General features: G+C 41.7%; 1 protein-coding gene across 5 annotated transcripts in view; it reads right to left on the bottom strand.

Moving 5' to 3' along the window:
- Positions 1-24,577, bottom strand: part of LOC145407172 (uncharacterized) — a 239,258-nt gene that overhangs the window by 11,394 nt on the left and 203,287 nt on the right. Inside the window, exon 8 of one of the 5 annotated variants that reach the window (XM_080278200.1) lies at positions 21,273-21,304. The exons of the other annotated variants lie outside the window; for them this stretch is intronic. Within the exon in view, the coding sequence (XP_080134326.1) occupies positions 21,297-21,304 (8 nt within the window). The 3' untranslated portion in view covers positions 21,273-21,296. The remainder of the gene's footprint in view (positions 1-21,272; positions 21,305-24,577) is intronic. 5 annotated transcript variants of the gene reach the window in all.

Genomic DNA, 24,577 nt, shown 5'->3' with positions numbered 1-24,577 from the left:
AGTACTACACACTCGCATTTTCCATTTCCTCCTCATCTAACCTCACTGTACATTCACTGACTTCACTTTTCTCAAAGACCATAACTTTACTATCCCCAACATTCACCTTTAGATTCCGTTTCTTACACACTCTCCCAAACTCATCCACCAAGCCTTGCAGCTCCCCTTCGTCTTCACTTAACAACACAGTATCCTCTGCAAACAACAGTACAGGGAGTTTCCAAACACTGCACTCTCTCATTTAGGGCCATTCCAACATCCACTACCCTATCTTGCATCTCTTTTATAACCCCATCCATATACAGACTGAACAACCATTGAGAGATGACATCCCTGTTTCAATCCAACCTTCAAGTAGAAAAATTCACTCAGTTCACTATCCACATGCACTGCAGCCTTAGCACCATAATACATACTCTTCACAGGAAACAACTTCCCATCTACTCCATATATACTTAATACTTTCCACAATCCTTGTCTATCCATCCTGCCAAATGCTTTCTCCAAATCCATGAAGGCTGCATACAACTTCTTTCCCTCCTCTAGAAACTTTTCCACTAAAGATCTAAGAATGAATATCTGATCTACACAACTAGATCCCTTCCTAAAACCTCCCTGTTCTTCTCCAACTAACTCCTCTGTTATTTCCCAAACTCTGTCAATAAGTATCCTACCATATACTTTTCATATTACACTAAGAAGACAAATGCCCCTATGATTACCACACACTTCTTTTTCCCCTTTTCCTTTGTACAAGGCAATAATTATACCCAACTTCCAATCCTCTGGGACTCTACCTTCCTTCCAGGCCAATCTGCGCATCCTCCACATCCATTCTACTAGTATCTCTCCCCCATGCTTCAGCATTTCACCACACATTCCATCAATTCCTGGGGCTTTCCCCATTTAGACTTTCTTCATTGCTTCCACAACTTCCATCGTACTGATTTCTTCCTCTCTTCCCACATCCCTCCTTCTCCCAGCCACTTATATTCGCATTACTTCCATTCTCTATGTTCAGCAATTCCTTAAAGTGTTTTCTGCTCACTTTTCTCCCTTCTCCACTAACAATCTACCATTTTTATCTTTCACTCCCCGCCTAACTTCATTGCCATATTGTCTAACTCTGCCTCCTTCCAGAACATTTTTTTACATTCCCTCCACTTTACTCAAATTCCTTCCAAATTCCTCATCCACTCTCTTCTTACTCTCTTACTAATCTTTTCACCTCTCTCTCTCTCTATCTATCTATCTATCTATATATATAACCACACACATATATATACAGTCAAGTCGCTTAAGGCGCGACTAATTCATTCTGGACCACCCCCGTGCCATAGAAATAACTAAACATGAGAAAAATGGTATTTGGTTCTGGACATTAGCCCAAAGTCCCTCTTTTCACCCCTTTTCCCTATTTTTCCCCACCTTACACATGCACACAATCAAGCAATCAGTCAATGCATGTACTAAACGTAACAATAGGCACAAAAAGCGGAAGGGTGATCAGCCTCATGTCTACTTGGGCAAAACCACGCACTGCAGATCGAGCGAAAAAAAGCTCGGCCAAGTAGACACAGATCTGATGACTGACCAAAACATTACAGATGGTGGAGGCTGCCTGGTCAAGCACTGATTGAAGCTTATTTGATAAAGTTTGTATGCTCAAGTGTCAACAAAACTCACATTTAACACATTAATAATCATTCTTATATACATGATGATGATGATGGGAGGCATTATACTTCGTCTTAGCTCGGAGATAGGTGCTTTGTCACTAACCTGTTCATGGTGGTTTTACAAACAAACCTATAAACTAGTCACAATACCGAATGAATCTTTAATGTTTCATTACTTAACACAATGAGTTTGGTGATGTTTAACATCCTCAAAATAGAGAAAAAAGTCCACAGTTGGAGCTGAAGTGGTCGCGATCTTCTTTGTTTACAAACAGGGGAGCGCGCCAACCACCGGGGGAATTTGCCCGGACATTTCAAACTTTGCCGTGCCTGTGCCATAGGTATTTTATGCATGTGGTTCATTTTGGTGGGGTCTGGCACCTAGCTGTGTCACAGAAAACCATGCCATAGAAGCATGTGCCATAGGCGACTTGACTGCAAATATACAGTGCTCGACAAAAGTATTGCGCACCCTGCGTCCCTCCTTCAAAACAAACCTTTCAACTATGGAAAAACATGTAAATAATGCATTATATTTACCTTTAATGCTTGGTAGGGTATCCTTTGCGCTTCTTCACGGACCTGAGACGTCATGGAAATGAAAGGGCGAGGTCCTCAGGTGTCGGGGTGATACACCTGCCCAGGACTCACGAATGGCTGCTTCCAGCTTAGGCAGAGAGCTCACATCCTTCCCTTGGAGATTCTTCTTTACAAGGTACCAGAGGCTTTCTATCGGGTTGAGGTCTAGGCTATTGCCTGGCCAGTCTTTCATGAAGGAGACCTCGCAGTCACGAAGCCAGTTGGTGACAGATTTGGCTTTATGAGCAGGTGCACTGTCCTGTTGAAACACTTGTGCACCTGTGAGCTCGATGGACTCAGGTAAATGATCAAAAAGCAGCTCCAGGTAAATGTCCTGATTCACTCTGCAGTTCTTGGGAAGCACAACAGGCTTCCCCAAACCCTTCCCAGAGAAACAACCCCATACCATTAGTGAATCAGGGTGTTTAACTGTGCTCTCCATGTAACGGGGGTCAAGCGGGCCACTACCTCTGCGCCGGTACATGTGTGCTCCTCGATTACAGGTAACGGTAAACGTTGCCTCATCAGACCACAACACTGACAACCATTGCTCCTCACCCCAGTTAAGGTACTTGTTTGCAAAGGCAAGCCTACGAAGTCACTGGTTATGTGTACGAAGAGGCTTTCTCATAGGCCTGTGGCTTGTGTAACCAAGTTCACAGACTCTTCGAGAAACCATGCGCACTGAAACCTCGCCAAACACTACCAGGTTGCTCTCCTTAATTTTCCTCGCACTCACACGAGGATTAGACTCCACTACACGTTTTAACACATTAACAGACCTCGGGGAAGTTTTCCTGGGCCTACCAGACAGCGGTTTCTTTGTAGGAACATCACCACTATTTTCCACTCGATAACGGGCACACCACCTCCGCACTGTCAACCTAGCAACACCAACCAAATCACTAATTTCCTTTGAGGGATGGCCTGCCTCCTTTACAGCAATGATCTGTGATATTATTTCACTCGACAATTCACGGGTAGGGGCCATAATAGAGTAGTAAGTCAAAATACTGTGGGTCACTAGGTAAAAAATGGCAAAACGAGAGGGAGGAGCGGCCGGGTTCCTCTCTCTCACACAGCCTGTAGGCAACTGAGATGCCAGCCAACCAGCGCGCAGTAAGGCCTCAAGCTGCCGTGATGTCATGTTAGCGGCCCAAACTTCTGGATCAATTTTTTCTCCCCAAAAGGATGATTCTTTTTTTGCCAAAAGTATTGCGCGCCCTGACATAGGCGCACAATACTTTTGTCGAGCACTGTATGTGTATATATATATATATATATATATATATATACACACACATACACACACACACATATACCTGTATGTATATATATATATATATATATATATATATATATATATATACACATACACATATACCTGTATATATATATATATATATATATATATATATATATATATATATATATACTGTATATATATATGTACGTATATACCCATATATATATATACTGCATATATATATGTACGTATATATATATATATATATATATATATATATATATATATATATATATATATATATATATATACACAAACACACACACACACACACACATACATATGCTGTACAGTATATATCTATCTATCTATCTATCATTGCCAGACGCCTCAATCCCATTTGGGGTGGCCACAAACAAATCGCCTCCAAGTCGCCCTGTCCCCCGCCATTTCACTGCCCTGCTCCCAACTCACACCCCCCTCTCTCATATACCTCTCCACCCAATCCCTCCATCTCATCCTCGGCCTCCCCCTCCCTCTTCCCCCCTCCACCTCACTCACATACACTCTCTTCGTCAGTCTTTCACCCTCCATCCTCTCCACATGGCCAAACCACCTCAGTGTGTTCCTCATAACGCTCCCTATCACATCCACATCAACACCACAACGTTCCTTTATATCCTCATTCATCAGCCTATCTCTCCATGTGACTCCACAGGCTCCTTATTAAATAACTCATTTCCACTGCTCTCACTCTTGACTTGTGTCCTTCCAACAACGTCCAAGCTTCACTTCCGTACGTTAGAGTTGGTATCACAATACTGTCATGTAGTAGTAACTTTTTCACTTCCATGCTCACTTCCCTGTTTCTTATCACTGCTTTCAAAGAACCAGCAACCTTTCTTCCCTGCTGTACCCTTTCAAGCACTTCACCCTCCAAACCTCCATCCTTACTCATCACACTACCCAAGTACTTAAATCTACTCACATTTTCCAATTCCTCACCATCCAACCTCGCTGTACATTCACTGACTTCACCTCTCTCAAAGACCATCACTTTACTCTTCCCTACATTCATCTTCAGATTCTGTTTCTTACACACACTCCCAAACTCATCCATCAAGCCTTGCAGCTCCCCTTCGTCTTCACTCAACAACACAGTATCATCTGCAAACAACAGTACAGGGAGTTTCCAAACACTATCCTCTCTCACCAGGGCCACTCCAACATCCACTACCCTACCTTGTACCTCTTTTATTACCCCATCCATGTACAGACTGAACAACTATGGAGACATGACACATCCCTGTTTCAACCCAACTTTCAAAGAGAAAAATTCACTTAGTTCACCATCCACACGCACTGCAGCCTTCGCACCATCGTACATACTCTTCACAGCATTCAACAACTTCCCATCTACTACATATATTCTTAACACTTTCCACAATCCTTGTCTATCCACCCTGTCATATGCTTTCTCCAAATCCATGAAAGCCGCATACAACTTCTTTCCCTTCTCTAGAAACTTTTCCACTAAAGATCTAAGAATGAATATCTGATCTACACAACCTCTTCCCTTCCTAAAGCCTCCCTGTTCTTCAACTAATTTCTCTGTTCTTTCTCTAACTCTGTCAATAAGTATCCTACCATACACTTTTCCTATTATACTAAGAAGACAAATGCCCCTATGATTACCACACACTTCTTTTTCCCCTTTTCCTTCGTACAAAGGAATAATTATACCTGACTTCCAATCCTCCGGGACCCTACCTCCCTCCCAGGCTAATCTGCACATCTTCCACATCCATTATACTACTATCTCTCCCCCATGCTTCAGCATTTCACCACACACTCCATCAATTCCTGGGGCTTTCCCAGATTTAACTTTCTTCATTGCTTCCACAACTTCTATCCTACTGATTTCTTCCTGTCTTCTCACCTCCCTCCTTCTCCCAGCCATTCCCCAGCCGCTTATACTCGCATTACTTCCATCCTCTACGTTCAACAATTCCTTAAAGTGTTCTCTCCATCTGCTCACTTTTTCTCCCTTCTCCACTAGTAATCTACCATTTTTATCTTTCACTCCCCTGCTAACTTCACGGTATATATAAAGCATTATCTTTCATATTGTAGGTAAAATTGCATTGATCATGGTTATGCAATGAGAAAAATTTTGTAATGGGAGTGACAGAAATACTGTGCTTCTGCTTGTAGTGAAAGTGCTTAGATGGGAAAAATACATACCTATTCCCAACTATTTGACAGGGATGCGTTCTATAAAAAGTGGTTGAATAACAAATTGGTCTAATAATGAACCAATTTTTCCCCTAATACTGTTAAGAAATAGGGGAGTTAGGTACATGACCACCTTTGTCACTCAAAAAATACAGTAATCCTTCTGCTATCCGATGTAATAGAGCCAAAGGCATGTCCCGAAAGTGGTCCCATCAGGATAGTGGGCCTCAGCCTCCTGGACTTGTACGTAAGGACCCTAACCCGGCCTAATTTTGAAAGCCACCTAAATAACTCCCTACCAGACATGCATAGCACCTATTTAAACCTATTTATGACCCTATTCACACCAATAATGGATATACTGTGAAGCATCAAATAAATGAAAAGGAACCAAAGACTGAGGAATTAGAAGTGACTGTACCTCACCCAGGGTACTTACAGCATGTCTGTGTTCGCCTTCACTAAGGCTTTGACAGTGGTGAAAATGCTCTTGAAGCACGTACAGTAATCCAGTGTTGTGCTGCACTTACAGTAATTTTTTGCTTTGTGAGTTATAATTGTTTAACACTGCACATTCTGTTAATTGCACCACGCCAGTTTCAACCGCCAGTTTTGCACTCCACAGTTAATCCTTTGCACTCTAATTTCTTAACACTGCACAACACTGTAAATTCCCGTGTGGTCTAGTGGCGAGGTATTGCAGTTTATTCACTGTTTATTCACAAAAAATGAGCACGTGCGGCATCCATTGCGATAAGCATCTACTTGCGATTGAAGTAAGGCAGTAACTGTTGGTGAGGGGGAAGCAGGGTTGCCAGATCGTAACTCGGTCACATTACCAAACTCCTCAATTTTCAATACCAAATATAACTTTTCATTATCAAACTCGTAAAGCTAGCATTTACTCTTCACTAATTATATATACAAGTGGAAATACATGTAATCACATTCATTCATTCATTCATTGCCAGACACCATGTATCCCAGACGGGGTGGCCAAGGGCTCAGAGTTAATTGTTTTACAGGGAGGGGCACTAATCCTCCACCAACCCCACTTGACGTAGGGATGCCAACAGCATCTGGTGTTCCCAGGCGGTCACCCATCCAAGTACTAACCAGACCCAACGTTGCTCCTTATAATTAACAGCATGTTGATTATTTTCAGGCTATGTAGGCTAGCGGATTAATCAAAGAGAGCAAACAATCCACCATCTCCATCCTGTGTATCTTCATACATGTGAAAAATCTGTTTGGTAATGCATTATGGTATTCTGATTCATTACCAAACGAATTTTTCATTATCAAATTGGCCCACATTTGGTAATGAAAAATACCAAATGGCAACCCTGACAGAGTAGGGGGAAGGGGGGAGGAAGGAAGGGGTGAAGGGGCCATGGTGTAAACAGCTGCTCGGTGCTGCGTGGCAATTTCAAACTATAGGTGAGGAAAAAAATTGGATTTGGGGGGATTTTTTTCTTCTTTTTTTTATTTATTTTTATTTTTTTTTGGCCCTTTTTGGGTTCCGAAGGTCCAGGCCCACAATGTCCGGTAAGTGGGGTGTCCGAATAGTACAGGGATTACTGTATTCAATAAAGATGGAAAAAATACCAGCATATATGAACGAAAGTGACACAGGGATTTGAGGTGTTTTCCTATAGATCTATATTCTCAAGAAAAATTATTCTAGTACAATACTACATACAGTAAAAGCTCAATTAACCAGCATCTAATGCATCGATAACATCCATATATTGTAACCGGAATGCAAATTCGATCCGGCATGGGGTCAAAAATATTCCAGATACCGGTCGTCCCCCTATAATTCTTGATTAGTTCTAAACAGTACAGGATAAAGTAGTGTACACAGCTAAGTTTTCAAAATTATTCTGGCCTGTAATATACAGTATACTAAATTTTTCTTAAAATAATTTTTGGTAATGTTTGCTGGTTTGAGTTCAGTCCAGTACAATTTTTCTTGGTGTCTTTTTGCATGTATTGTAGTGGACACTCACGATCACTAATTTCTGTCCAGGAGTGCCCCCTTCACACTCCCATATACCCAGGGAAGATGGGAGGGGGGGACGAAACGAGCTCCACCCGCCTCTACTCCAGCTCCCAACCCTCCCCAATATCCCTACCCCTCCCAGACCCTCACTCATCATTTTTAACTGGCAGTTACATCTCAAGCTAACCTCATACTTTACACTCATAGTGACATTACTAATACACAAATATAAAACACTAGGATATGTAAAAAGAATACAACATGATTATGAACATGCTGCAGCAAGAAATTAATGCATTATAACATTGACAATAAAACAAAAATGTTAACAATGGCCATCCCAGGCCTCATGCATTGGATGTCTGCATGCATGCATGCATGTGTGTGTGTGTGTGTGTGTGTGTGTGTGTGTGTGTGTGTGTGTGTGTGTGTGTGTGTGTGTGTGTGTGTGTGTGTGTGCACACGCGCACCCAACACAGGAGTCCCAAGGTGACCGTTGTTGACGTTTTTGTTTTACTGTCAACGTCATAATGGATTAATTTCTTGCTGCAACATGTTAATAGTCACATTCTTTTAATATATCCTAATGTTCTTTGTTTGTTTTAGTAGTGGGACCAAGAGTGTTAAGCATGAAATCAGCTTGAGATGTAACTGCTAGTTAAGAATGGCAGGTGAGGTGGGGGGTTGGGTAGAGGTATGGGGGATGGTCGGGAGCTGGGGTAGTGGTGGGTGGAGCTCATTTTGTCTCCCTCTCCCCTCTTCCCTGGGTATTCTGAGGTAGGAAGGGGGCACCCCTGGGCAGATATTAGTGACTGTGAGTGTACCTGTACTGTATCTTACCTGTACTGTATCTAATACTGAATACCTGTATGTAATTTCTGAAATAAAGTCCCAAGTTTGGTACTATTTCATTTGTTTGACCTCCCAGAAATTTCTAAGAGTAACATTCAATTATCCAGAAAATTCCATATCCGGAATGGAAGACTCCCCATACATTCCAGTTAATCGAGCTTTTACTGTACATCTCAGATGACTGACATTTGATTTTTGATCAAAATAAATACTGGAGAACAAACGAAATATACCTATCTATCTATTGCCAGACGCTTTAATCCCGTAAAGGCTGGCCACAAACAGATCGCCTCCATGTTGCCCTATCCCCTGCCATTTCACTGTCCTGCTCCCAGCTCACACACCCCTCTCTCATATACCTCTCCACTCCATCCCTCCATCTCATCCTTGGCCTCCCCCTCCCTCTCCCCCCCTCCACCCCACTCGCACTCTCCTCATCAGTCTCTCACTCTCCATCCTCTCCACATGGCCAAACCATCTCGATGTGTTCTCCTAACGCTTCCTATCACATCCACATCCACATCCACACCACAATGCTCCTTCACTTCCTCATTTGTCAGTCTGTCTATTTAGCGAAATTAAAGAAAGGCACCTGAATGTCTTTGATAGCACGTTTATTGCCGATCCCGCCGACTGGACACGACGTCACCTTACCAAACAAACTCAAATGTATTCAATTTAAAACCATAAATAGCAGTGGAAGCCTAACTGAAGTGGTGAAACTAACTGCTGGTTTCTCCCCTAGGACTCCCCAGTGATTATAACCAACCTAACCTGGTGCAAACTAAAATGTGAATTTCGAAAAACAGGCGCCAAAACAGTATAATGCGTTAAGAGCATTCGTTAATCATTGGTGCAATTGTCACAAGGGTTACCATTGGTATTTTTCATTACCAAATGTAGGCCAATTTGGTAATCAAAAATTCGTTTGATAATGAATCAGAATGATCCATTACCAAACTGATTTTTCACATGTATGATGATACACAGGAGGGAGACGGTGGATTGTCTGCACTCTCTGATTAATCTGCCAGCCTACACAGCACAAGAATAACCAACATGCTGTTAATTATAAGGAGAGTGATTATTTCCACTTGTATATATAATTAGTGAAGAATAAATGCTTCCTTTAAGAATTTGGTAATGAAAAGTTAAATTTGGTAATGAAAATTGAGGAGTTTGGTAATGTGGCCGAGTTCTGATCTGATAACCCTAATCATCACCCGACCATGCAATGGAGAAACACACATTCAGGTTGGTGAGCACATGACTGCACTTGACAGGGGTAATAGTCAGGGTCTTAGGTGGAGCCATGGTGGTGCTGTGGTATTCCACAAGGCCAAAAAGGAAATGCAGATGGATGAAGAGACAACCTATCAGCAGGGCAGTGTACAGGAGACAGGCAAACTCAGCCGGTCTGTCTGGCGGCGCATGTTTTGGGGCAGTGTACAGGAGACAGGCAAACTCTGCCGGTCTGTCTGGCGGCGCTGTTTTGAATTGTCAAAATGGCGGGAATAACCATGTCGAACAACTAAAAAGGGTATAGATATATAAATGTTGAAACAACGAATTGTCAAATAATGATCGGTCGAAAAATGAGGGTTTGGTGTACATATTACCTCTTCAATAACTGCAAACAACACTTATCAGTGCACTACAAAACATAACTAGACTGTTTTACTGTTTTTGCTTTTACCATAATGAAAATGTCTTACTGCTTTAAATCCCCACAAAATTAACCCCTAACCTGCAGGAGATGGGAGCTCCCATTCAATGTTGGTTCACAGGGGCACTGCGGGAAACTGGAGGCACCACATTTGCATTCTCACCACCATCTGAAAGTCCCGCGTATTATTTTGCTCCCCAGAGGCTAGGGGTACATCAGCTGATCTCAAAGAGCATCAGTCTCCCACTCACTCTCGTGAGGTAAACTACAATGTCTCAGAAGTCAACCACATCCGATTCCTCTCCCGCTCACCTGGGCCTCACCTCCTTCATGCAAATTAGCTAACCATACATCCTGGGTGGTGAGACACAGCCGTGACATAGGCAGCAGCTCATGAGTGCATACGTCCGCCACTGTCACCTGCCCAGGCTGCTGCCGGCTCGTGTGTTGGAAAATACCAACCCCACAACCACAAAAGTAGCTCTTATTCATTGCCTCCATGCTCTGCAATACCCCCACCCAGAGATGTCGGGACACTGCAGTGAAGAGTTGAAGGACTGTTGAGTACTATGGTATTTTAACACTTTCGCGGTCTTAGTACATGGATCTGTGTCCAACCTGAAAGTGTCCAACAAGCTACTGTATTTCGATGTGGATCTGAATCAAAACAAAGAAATACTCACTATAAATCACGAATTGCGTCCAGTGTCCTGAAATTTGGTCTGATATTAACCTGACTGAATTTCCAGTTTGATGATACAATTTTCATTCATGGGAAAATGACAACACGTGACAAAAAAACGCTTAGAAAAAAAGTGGTACAAACATTCTTATGTGCTCTTTCAACTTACACTCACCATACCTATTTTACTTTATGCAGTATCACTTTCTATTTTCTTGCACCTTATTCTAGTCTCAGCTTTCTAACAATATAAAAGCAAATCTGCTAATCCAAAAAATTTGAGATTAAAAAAAAAAAAAAATTATCAGAATATGAAAAACTCGAGTGTGTAGGTTTGATATAAACATTATGTGCTCTTGCAACTGATGCTCATCATAATCATTCTACTTCGTAGAATACCATTTTCTTTCATCTGATTCTACAAAGTCTCAGGTTTCTAATGGTATAAAAGCAAATCTGCTAATCCACATATTTTGGGATGTAAAAAAGATTGGAAAAGGAAAAACTCAAGCGCACGGCAGAGGAAGCGAGAGGGAGAGTGGGGTTGGGGGGAAAGCCTGAAGGTTCTGCTGTCTGCAAGGAGGTCAGACCGTGAAAGTGTTAATGATTAATCTAGGTGGGGTAGTTACTGAGATATGACACTCTGAAAATTAGCAATTAGGGGGATTCTGCCCCTCTCAGAAAATGCCAAGTGCTTACGCACCACCGCAGCTCGAAGGTTATTACACCATTCTGACCGCATGGGCGAGTGAAAACTTACGTGACAATACTGGCGGTCAGTACTGTAGGTCACTGACGATGAATCAGTTACAGTACCCTCGCGTCCAGTACGCGTTTGTCCAGTAACACTCGTCCAGTATGGTCAGCTAAAAAATTAGATAATTTATTACTGCAGTACAAATTTGTTGGGCTAGTACGGATCGGCCGCACAAAGTAGGCCAAATTCGAGGAGTTCTTCTCTAGTACTGACGTGCTGTGTCCAGTACTTCTACCCACGCACATGCGGGAAGATGGCCAACACTGAGGAATGTTTCCCTAGTACTGTACTGCCGTGCCAGTCCAATACACCTTCCTCGTGACTTGTGCTAGTCAAACTGCAGTATTGCACTTCCCCCTGATGACAAAGATAACAATGTGTCAGTGTGTGACTATGAGGGATTTATGAGCGAGGTTGAGGCAGAGAGGCTTCTTCAGGATCCTGAAGGCCCTCCTCCAGGTGATTAGTAGGACCTCCTACAGCCTCGGAAACCCCTCCCCCTTCCCCCGCAAGCCCATCACCATTCACCTTAAAGGTTGGTATAATCTTAGATGTGTCAAAAGGTAGCTAAGTTGAAATTTGGGGGGACTTTTTCAAGGCTTGTCTGACATTATTCATTCTTCCCACAAGGTCTGTTGTTTGTCCAGTATGGATTTAGTCCAGCAACGTGAGGGTACTGTACTAAGGTAATGGCATGCCTCGTGGTGACCAGCTTCCACACGCAAAGGAAAAACTGAAACGTAATAGCGCTTCATGTACTCTTCATTCACCTATAAGGTGTCTCAGTAGATAGCAGTGACGGAAATTCTTTTGATTTGACTGGGGTAAAAATTCAAAACAAACTGAAGCACTGATAGAACTATTTATGTGTAAATTTAAATACAAGAATGAGAAATACTAAAAGAAGTGTTGATGGTTAGGAATGGTTCAGTGATTTTAGCATTCAATGATAAAGAATTCACTAGAAAAAATGTTGGTACACTAGTTGCAAGAACTATGACCGAAATGGGTCATCTGGTTAACAATCGAGAGTAGCAGAAACATCACTGATCAAGTCCTTCCTGTCTGTCTAGAGGTTAATATTCGGGTATTTGGCAAAAAAGTGAGTGTAAGCTTCTCGGCTCTGAACAAATTACATTTATTCCACGATGTTTTATCTGCTTATTGTGGGTTTTTGTTACTGCGGTAGTTTGGCAAACAAACTGACCATGACTAAGAGATATATATATGTTAATAGTATATATATATATACACACACACACACACACACACACACACACACACACAGATATTTAATACATACAGTACTAGCTTCACAAGCATTCCATCACATAATTTAGGGGCTTAATAATTTCCAAAGGATATTAATAATGTGACTGCAAGCAGGAAGAATGAACTGTTCAAAGAGCATTTTAATAAATTATCATCAAACTTTTGTCATTACTAATTAAATTAAACCACACCAATCACAAACAGCTCAGATGTAATATGTATGCTATACTGTACTAGTTTTCAACAAATGATCCCTAAAATTCACTACAAAAAGGAGATACTCAAATCACACAATCAAAAGTCAATGAAATAAATAAGTTAATGCCACACATAAAGTTAATAGTATACTGTACTTGTACAAAATTATCTCCGTGGCAAGATGAGTTAAAAAATACTCCCTATGTATTCCATGCGTTATACTGGTATCTTTAAAAACATTTGGGAATGACAACCCGTTACTGGTTCTGACGTGTGCTGACTCCCCCCCCCCCCCCAATCATTATCCTGGCCTTTTACCCACAAACAAACAGGGTAAAGTTGGATACAGAAAATAAGGAAAGAGAAGCCTGAAACACAGAAAGTTGCTGCCCCAATGCCCAAAATGAGTTGCTGGCAGACTTGTAGCTCAAAAGGGAGAAGGAACTGGAGGTCTTACTAATGAATTTGTACATCATCTGATTCATATCCCTATTTATCAGAAAGCCATGCTTTAAGACTCTCCATTCCATATGAACAAGGAAACTGGGTTTGATGATGAGTCATGTACACTATATCCAAAAAATACTGTACAGGAGGGCTCCAATGATACACAATATAATCAATATACCTTGTGATGTCCCAGGATGATTATATTATCAACTGAATATTTACATAACACTGACTAGAAAATGTCACATGCATGCAATTTAACACATCCACGTGAAAGAAGATTTACCCAGTGTGGGGAGAAATCATCAGGCATTTTAACATGGCCATCACCTGTGGTGTCAGATTGTTTTGTGTGTTCTGTGATAATTTTCTTAATAAGCATACATTACTGATGAATGATTAATTTTTATGCTGCAAATGAACTTACTTGTAATAATGACTGATTCATTAGTATATATCAACAGAACATTTATTTGTATTAATAGCTGATTCATCACTATATTGCAACAGAATACTTATTTGTATTCATAATTATGATTCATTATTATGTTGTAACAGAATGCCATTGATATCATTTAGACTTTTAAATCTTCAGTCACTACAAAACAGCTGTAGACATAAGCAGAATGGATGTTGAGAGCTGTAAAGATATTCATAAGCATTCTGAAATGGAAGAAGGGGTGAGAGGAGTGAAACATGGGACTAACGAATGTGTAAAAATTCTCTCTCTCTCTAGATGACACTACAGTCTACACAGTAACAAGCAAAATGGTTTCCTTGTCCCAGGAAAACATTTCCCGTGCAGAGAAATGATTTTCCCTTGTGACTGACAGTATCTCACCACAGAGTGGTGCATGGAAAAGTGAGGAGGTTTGTTTCCTGGATGGATGCCGCATTTGCATCACTCCACCCAATTAACAGGGACACCACTGTAGGTTTCACTTCACCCGGTGATCTGGTTTTATGGTTATCACTCAACATTGTAAATGATTTCCTGGGTTAGCCTACAAGAAACCAATAGGCCTGTCACTCAGTGTAGAGCCACCTGAAGTGGAAAGAAGTAATAAGATGTGACAGGAAAGAGAGGGGGAAATAGGAAGAGAGGAGGGCAGACACAGAAATAGAATGACAAAGGTGAAGGAAGAAGTAGGCAGCACTACATGGTAGTGGGTAGATGACGGTTGCCATCATCTACCACTAGTATTCTAGAGTGAAAGGCATTTAAAGATAAAAGTAACCTGGAGGAAGTTCTTCACATTCATACCATCAGGGGTTCCATGGAGAGAACAGAGTCAGTGATGATGATAATGATGATGACTACAGTGTAGTAACTACTTAGTGATATCTTTAAAAGAAGTGCATTTATTGAATTGTTTTGAAATAAAAATAAATAATTGACCACAATACTCTAACACAATATTCTCTATTCACAGTCAATACAGAATACACAACTACCTTTCCATTTTTCTGTATTCTACACAACTCTACATTTCATAATCTTACACAGAACTTCAAGGCCTCCTGTAATTAATTTGCAGTAACTGACTGGCTTCTCTACTTTTATTAACATTTCCTCCATTCTACAAATTCACAACCATCATGAAAAAAATTAAATAAATAAATAAAAATGCATTTTCTATTGTCAAAGATTTTTTAAAACATCCCCCCCCTCTTGCTACCACTAAGCAAGATTACTGAAACCAGGAGAGAGAGAACCATCAAATTAGGGCAATTACCTTTCACTACAAAGGTCTTCCATGAGAAAATACTTTCTGAAGGTAGAACTACTGAAGTTGTTAACTCCTTCAAACAAGATGATTACAGTATATTCAGCTGGACTCCTGGCATATATATATATATACACCATTAAATAGAAATGACAATACTTGTACATACTAAGTGGGCTGCGAATTATGACAAGCTTTCAGTTAGGACAACACTGTACTGTACAAGTAAACAGCAACCATGCATCAATGCAAAGAATTTTTTAACTCATTATCCAAACCCAATTTCCCATATTCACATAGCATGAGGAGTGCCAGGTTAAGAGCCTATTCTCACCATGACTGCAATTGGATGTATCCTTAAGTAAATTGTCCCACTGTGTAAGTCTGGGATGATAGTGGTGCCTCAGGATAATAATGGACATGAATGTCATTGACTAAAGACTAAAGCTGTCCTTTTCCTGCAGTGTACCATTCCTCATTCTGGGAAAAAAAAAAAAAGAGGAGGGAGGTGAGGGGCATCTGTATGAATGGGCAGCTATGAAGCCTTATTATCCATGGTACCTGGTTTTATAGCACACTGATGAGCTAATGAAGAGTACTGAAATTAGTAAAATCAAATGAAAGCCCATTATACTCCCCTTGTTTTATCAGGATTAAGCCCTCCATAATCAAACTTACCAGCTCAGTACATGGTCTGTCCAAAAAGAAACTGAACAAACAGCACACAAACTAGCCGGTGTACCATGATCGCGACGAAAGCACTGTGTAGCAGCGACTTTAAGCTTTTCTCTAACATTTGTTGGATCACACCAGACTAAATTAGTTATCAAGGTACACAGTAGTTAAAGTGCTTTTGGTGCACTTGGCACCCGTTGCTGAAAGCTCAACAATGAAGGATCTTGCAGAGCAATGTGTTTGCCTGAAATTCTATTTCTATCTATCTATAGCCCGACGCCATAATCCCACAAAAGGTGGCCGCAGACAAAACGCCTCCAAGTCGCTCTGTCACCCACCATTTGACTACCCTCCCCCCAACTCACTCCCCCTTCCTTCATATACCTCTCAACTCCATCCCTCCACCTCATTCTTGGTCTACCCCTCTCTCTCCCTCCCTCCACCTCACCTACATACACCCTCTAAATCAGTCTTTCATTCTCCATTCTCTCCACATGTCCACACCACCTCAGTGTATTTCTCTATCTTCTCAACCACATCCACATCCACCCGACAATGTTTCTTCACTTCTTCATTCATCAACCTGTCCCTCCATGTCACTCCACATGCTCCTCTCAAGTAGCTCATTTAGCTCATTTCCACTGCTCTCACTCTTGACTTGTTCCCCTCTTGCAAGGTCCACGCCTCGCTTCCATACGTCAGGGTAGGGATCACAATACTATCATGCAGTGATTTCTTAACTTCCATACTCACCTCCCTATTTCTCATCACTGCTTTCAGTGAATCAACAACCTTACTTCCCTGCTGTACCCTTTCATGCACTTCATCCCCCAACGTTCCATCCTTACTCATCACATTACCCAAGTACTTGAATGCACTCACATTCTCCATATCCTCACCATCCAACCTCGCTACATTCTGTGACTTCATTCCTCTCAAACACCATTACTTTACTCTTGTTTATATTAACTTTCAGATTCCTCTTCCTACACACTGTCCCAAATTCATTCACCAAACTTTGCAACTCCCATTCATCTTCACTCAACAATACTGTATCATCAGCAAACAGCAACACCGGAATCTTCCAAAGCTCAGCCTCATTCATCAGAGCCACCCCCACATCAACTGCCCTACCTTCCACCTCCTTTACAACCCCATCCATATATATATTAAACAGCCATGGAGACATCACACGACCCTGTTTCAATCCCACATTGAGATCAAAGAACTCACTCAGCTCACCATCCACTCGCACCACAGCCCTAGCTCCTTCGTACATACTCTTCACAGCACTCAACAATTTCCCCTCCACTCTGTATACTCTTAATACCTTCCACATACCTTGCCTATCTCTTCTGTCATAAGCTTTCTCCAAGTCCATGAAGGCAGCATACACTTTCTTTCCCTTCTCTAGATACTTCTCCACTAAACACCTTAGAACAAATATCTGATCTACACACCCTTTTCCTTTCCTAAATCCCCCTTGTTCTCCTCCAACTAGCTCCTCTGTCATTTGCCTAACCCTATCAATTCTACCATATATTTTTCCAGTCACTAAGAAGGCAAATACCCCTATGGTTCTCTCTCCCCTCTTCCTTTGTATAAAGGAACAATTATACCTGATTTCCAGTCCTCTGGAACCCTTCCCTCTTCCCATGCCAATCTCCACAACTTCCATATCCACTCCACAACAATCTCATCCCCACACACTCCATCAATCCCTGGGGCCCTGGGGCCTTTTCCATCTTGATCTTCTTCATTGCTTCCAATACTTCCACCCTACTGATCTCTTCCTCCCTCCACTCATCTCTTCTTCTCTCAGCCATTCCCCAACCACTTATACTCGCACTGCTCTCACTCTCTACATTCAACAAATCCTCAAAGTGCTCCTTCCATCTCCTCAATTTCTCTCTCTTCTCCACCAACAATCTATTATTCTTATCTTTCACTCCCCTACTATTTCCCCTTTCACATTGCCTTACTTTCTTTATCTCCTTCCAAAATAATTTCTTACTCTCCCTCCATTTCACACTCAGATTCCTCCCAAATTCTTCATCCACTTTCTTCTTACTCTCCTTCACCAGTCTCTTCACCTCCCTTCTCCTTCAAATTGGGAAAAACTTTTACAGAGACTTCAACAGGCTAATGAGGAAAACTGTTTGAGCCATAATGCTGTCACAAGTGGTTCCAGTGGTTCAAACTGGAATGAATATCTACCAATGACAACCCCAAATCTGGATGGTCTTCCAGGTCAAAAGACAATTATCATACTGAGAGAGTGTGTGCTCTGATCTGTGAAAATTGATGCCTGACTGTTCGTGCAGTTTCCAAAGGAGGAATCTGTAAAAGTTTGTGCCAAGCGATTTTACCCGAAAAACTCAAGATGAATTGTGATGCTGCAATATTTGTGCCACGTCTGCTGACAGACAAGCAACAAGAGAGCCATGTCATAGTCAGTCTAGAGTGGTCTGATCGTTTGAATCATCGTTTCGTTTTAAAGGCTCCAACATGCTTGCATGCGTCGGCCTTGGTCACCTAATGGCGGCTCTCCATGCTGCATGATCTATTGCAGCCTCCCTGTTCAGCCCCTTAACCCTGAGGTCACACTTAATGACCACGTCCCCAGTCTTTTTCGGTCTACATCTCACACCCATACCCCTAACATTAACACTTCTCACTTTCTGCACCCAATTATCATCCTCCATCCCCTCCACATGCCCAAACCACCTCAATCTACCTCTCCTCATCATAACACCAATACACTCCAGTCCCATCCTACCCTTCAACTCTTCAATCATAAAACTAGCCCCCCCAAGCTCACACTCAGGAACACACTGAACATCCATCTAATCACTGTCATTTCTGTACGTCTGAACCTGCAAATATCCTCTTCCTTTACTGCCCAGGTCTCAGTACCGTACAGCATTACACACCTAACACATGCCGCATACAAAGCTCCCTTAGCACGGAGAGAGAGCCCTCTCAAATGGCAACAGCTCCCTAAACTTCTTTCATACACTCCTTATTCTAGCCACAGAGCCCCACCTCCAGCACATAACATGTCCATCAAATAACAAAACTCTTCCACACACACAAGAGACTCACCAGCAAGTTTCAAGCCTGACAATCTCCACCTGCTCTCCCCAACCACCGCACACATCAATCTGCATTATCTCCCAGTCTACCTCTGATACCATTACATCTCTTTTGCACTCACTTATCACAGACACTGCACAAGATGGAATTACTTCCCACACTCTTGTGGCACATCGCAAGTAGCAACTCTCCCTCTTCTTTGACAGTACCGCCACCAGCCCTAGATACCATCACTCTTGTTTTATCTGCATTTACTCTTAAGACTCTTTACTCATACTCTTTACTTTTCACTCTTAAGAAGTGATAAAAGAAAATTCACCAAGTGCACCAAACATATGTTCACTCAAGCATATGTACCTTGATGAATAAGTGATGTAGCGTGATGCAGTGATGCAGCTAGTGTTAGATTAAAGCTCAAAGTTGACACTACACAGTGCTTCTGTCACGATCACACTACGCTGGCTAGTTGGTGTGCTGTTTAAAAAGTTGTTTCTTTTTGGGCATACCTCATACATCAACCACTCTGTGATATACCAATAAATGTGTTAATGCACATAAAATGAATAAATGATTCATTCATTCATTCTTTATCCAATCCTACGTTGCCCCATGAGGCGCGTAGGAGTCCGAGGCTCCTGACATTTCAGATGAGAATGACCAGCCTCACTCATCCCTGAGTGGCATTAAGTAAGCAATAAACCCCAACCACCCCTTGGATATAAATCTTCATCTGCTCAATCTGATTGAAGAGCCGTAATTACTCACTAAACCACCAGGTGCCAAAATTTGGTTATATGATTACCACCCACCATAGTAAATGGTTTCCTGGTGTACAGGAAACCATTTAGCTTGTCACTCAGTGTAGAATAAATTAAGAGCATTAAAAAAAAAAAAGAACATGTGATAAAACACTTTCTATAGATAGACAGATAGATAAAACACTAACCACTGTGGCATTTATTTTACACTGTAGCCTGTTTAAATTAACCATGAATACTTTGCATTACATGTACAGGGTACCACACTGTCACTTAACAGTAATATAAAAATTTCATATCTAGACAACAAAACCCCATGTGAAAAGCTATACAACTAGTGCCACCCCTCCTGTGTGTGTGTGTGTGTGTGTGTGTGTGTGTGTGTGTGTGTGTGTGTGTGTGTGTGTGTGTGTGTGTGTGTGTGTGTGTGTGTGTGTGTGTGTGTGTGTGTGTGTGTGTGTGTGTGTGTGTGTGTGTGTGTGTGTGTGTGTGTGTGTGTGTGTGTGTGTGTGTGTGTGTGTGTGTGTGTGTGTGTGTGTGTGTGTGTGTGTGTGTGTGTGTGTGTGTGTGTGTGTGTGTGTGTGTGTGTGTGTGTGTGTGTGTGTGTGTGTGTGTGTGTGTGTGTGTGTGTGTGTGTGTGTGTGTGTGTGTGTGTGTGTGTGTGTGTGTGTGTGTGTGTGTGTGTGTGTGTGTGTGTGTGTGTGTGTGTGTGTGTGTGTGTGTGTGTGTGTGTGTGTGTGTGTGTGTGTGTGTGTGTGTGTGTGTGTGTGTGTGTGTGTGTGTGTGTGTGTGTGTGTGTGTGTGTGTGTGTGTGTGTGTGTGTGTGTGTGTGTGTGTGTGTGTGTGTGTGTGTGTGTGTGTGTGTGTGTGTGTGTGTGTGTGTGTGTGTGTGTGTGTGTGTGTGTGTGTGTGTGTGTGTGTGTGTGTGTGTGTGTGTGTGTGTGTGTGTGTGTGTGTGTGTGTGTGTGTGTGTGTGTGTGTGTGTGTGTGTGTGTGTGTGTGTGTGTGTGTGTGTGTGTGTGTGTGTGTGTGTGTGTGTGTGTGTGTGTGAGAGAGAGAGAGAGAGAGAGAGAGAGAGAGAGAGAGAGAGAGAGAGAGAGAGAGAGAGAGAGAGAGAGAGAGAGAGAGAGAGAGAAGCATATTTTCATGCATCTCATCCCTATACACTAATCTTTCTCTCTACAGCCAATTTCACACACACACACACACACACACACACACACACACACACTTCAACAGTGTACAGAAATCCAGATATACAAATAATTTAATATAGCCTTCCCTCCCATTCAGTCATGCACACAGCAATACAGACATGCGGTTAGACAGTTAGCGAGCACTGAGGCAAGAGTGGTGTACTGGTTACCAAGCAAGGCACTCACTCCACCAGCTTACCTGTCATAGAGTCACATCAGCCAGTTACTTTCCTGCCCAAGGGAGAGCCACACAAAAATAATTACACTATGGTATTTCCTGGATGGTTCTTATCTAAAATTACTTTACCCTCTCACCATGATATCAAAATTTCATTCTTATTACAACAAGACCACTTAATTTAGCTTTGAAAAGACCTCTCAAAGTGAAAAGGTTAAGTTGTTTAATGAAACTGAGTATGAGGTGATAGACTGCTGGCTACCATCAACCCTGGAAGATACTGCCATGAGTGAAATATGATTACAAGCTTGGAAACTAGCCACACAATCATCACTCTCGGAACAAAAGTAACCTGTGTGTCCAAGATTCTCACACTGTTGCAATTCTTATTGTACATCTTAAGGTATCTTTATTCCTAACAGTTTCATGCCACTTGGGAAGTAATTAGCTAGATTTGACACTTGGTTTAACTTCCAGTCCACAGGAAATATCAGCAGTACCATGGCCAACCTCAATAAGAGGAATCCTTAGGAAGAAACATGGCATCAATGAGCTCCTTAGGAAGAAGTATGGCAACAATGAGTTCCTTAGGAAGAAGCATGACATCAATGAGCTCCTTAGGAAGAAGCATGGCATCAATGAGCTCCTTAGGAAGAAGCATGGCATTAATGAGCTCCTTAGGAAGAAGCACTGAATCAATGAGCTCCTTAAGAAGAAGCATGGCATCAATGAGCTCCTTAGGAAGAAGCATTGAATCAATGAGCTCCTTAGGAAGAAGCATGGCATCAATGAGCTCCTTAGGAAGAAGCATAGCATCAATGAGCTCCTTAGGAAGAAGCACTGAATCAATGAGCTCCTTAGGAAGAAACATGGCATCAATGAGCTCCTTAGGAAGAAGCATGGCATCAATGACCTCATCATGAAGGATCAAGGTAATGGCTACTGATAACAACACATGGAGAGTTGCCACTAACTGAGAACTACACATGGCAGCACAGTCAAAGTTAAATGTAAACTTAATATGATATTATGACACCCCAGGTCTATTCATTTCATAATTCATTCACTTTAAGAATTCTCATCAAATGATGAATAAAATATAGTAATGGTTATAGAACATTATCAGCTAATCCCTTCATACTCCGTTAGGAAACCTGAAAGGCCTGAGACTGAAAAAGAACTATTGCTCTGAGAGAGAGAGAGAGAGAGAGAGAGAGAGAGAGACAGAGACAGACAGACAGACAGAGAGACAGACAGACAGACAGAGAACGTGGTGAATGTTTTAGGCGTATCGGATAGAGCCAGGATTCCGGGGACTTGAATGGTGAGTGAATGGAAGCGTGGCCCACTGGATTGGGCAAATCTGGGCTGTCTGGACATTGCTACTCCTCACCCTGTCCTAGAGTGGGAAAGGAGGTCCGGATGACGATGATGATGACAATATACTGTATATATATATATATATATATATACAGTATACTGTATATACACAAGTCAAGAGTGAGAGCAGTGGAAATGAGTTATTTAAGAGGAGCCTGTGGAGTCACGTGGAGAGACAGGCTGACGAATGAGGATATAAAGAAGCGTTGTGGTGTGGATGTGGATGTGATAGGAAGCGTTATGAGGAACACACTGAGGTGGTTTGGCCATGTGGAGAGGATGGAGGGTGAAAGACTGACGAAGAGAGTGTATGTGAGTGAGGTGGAGGGGGGAAGAGGGAAGGGGAGGCCAAGGATGAGATGGAGGGATGGGATGGAGAGGTATATGAGAGAGGGGGGTGTGAGTTGGGAGCAGGGCAGTGAAATGGCGGGGTACAGGGCGACTTGGAGGCGATTTGTTTGTGGCCACCCCAAACGGGATTGAGGCGTCTGGCGATAGATAGATAGATAGATATACATAAATATATATATATATATATATATATATAAAAGAATGAGTCCGTCTGCTTGTCTGCTATGAAAATTAAAGAGGAAGTATCTTGTAGGTAGCAGATGGGTGGCTACCACTGAGCCTGGGAGGTACTCATTTAAAATTTCACTTTTCCCCAACAGCTTCCAGCAACAGTTGGGAAGTAAAGGCCAACCCAATTTGGGGATTCCTTAAGAGGAAACATGATGCCATTTTTAGACTAAACTAGACTTAGACTAAAATCCTGAGAACTCCAAAGGGGTCTAATAGATAAATTTTTACCAGAAATTTATTAGTAGTGGATTAAAGTTTCTAAAGTGGAGTCCCTGATGGCCAAAATTAGATCATGGAGGAGATTGGGGGACAATTACCGTGGAGTTTTTCTGGCCGTTTTCACAGCTGGCCCTAATATTTCAAGCCCAAAACAAAACATCTTCGGATTTCAGCGGCAACAAATAATTTTCGGAAGCTTACTAAAAGGGTACGTCTGCCTGGGATGATGGGGTAAGGCTGGTACTTCTGGGATGCCAAACATGGATGTGGTAAACTATCACTTAAAAAGGACACCTCATCCAGCACCTTCTATAAATCAGGAATGTTTTGAATTCTAGTGTGATAAATGTAGTGTATGGATTGGTTGGAAATTCCACCTTGTCCATCACCTATACTATAATCAGGAGTGAAGAAATTCATCTCAAGCCAGGAAAAACAAAGCCTAAAATATGTCACCAAATTAAAAGGGCCAGCTAGTAGCAACCTCAGCAAGCACCTACTTGAAACATTATAAGTGAAACTGAAATATTATGAATGCTGAATGTTGCAGGAAAGGCATAAGTAAAAAAAAATCTAGATATGGTAACAAATAAATAAGAATGTCTAGTGGAGATGAACAGGCTTGCTTTAGATGTGACAAAAATAATAGTAGTAAGATGGAGAGTGGAGGAAGCAAATAAAAATATCTGAAGGTCTTTTTCAGGTCCAGAGAAAGAATATAACAAAGTAATAAGAGATGGGCATCTGATATCAAACAGATAAAAATATGATAAAAATATGAAGCGAGCTGACTAGTATTCAGGTATAGTAAAACTACAGTACATGGACATGAGGTAAATTCCATATAGGGTGTGTTAACTGTCTCAGCAATATTGCCCAGGGTATCTGACAAAACTTTTGACTGAAAAATACATTAGATAATGATTCGTTTTTTCTTCTTCTTTTGGGTCCGACAGTCTTCGAAGTAACAACGATGAGTGTACTTGTATTTGAGTAAGGTATGGTCTCTTAAAGGAAAAAAAACACATGAGGTACATTCCATACTAGGTGTTCTGTTATCTTAGCAAAATTACAATGAATATCCAATATCAAAACATTGACAAAAATATGCACAAAATTCCTTTATTTAATTTCTTTTGGATCCA

Source organism: Coenobita brevimanus, chromosome 72 (assembly GCF_032717465.1).
Source record: "Coenobita brevimanus isolate Jiangsu-jjx chromosome 72, ASM3271746v2, whole genome shotgun sequence".
In the NCBI taxonomy this organism is placed as follows: domain Eukaryota; kingdom Metazoa; phylum Arthropoda; class Malacostraca; order Decapoda; family Coenobitidae; genus Coenobita; species Coenobita brevimanus.
Note: the sequence above shows the minus strand (reverse complement) of the source record. Positions and strands in the feature narration are given on the sequence as shown.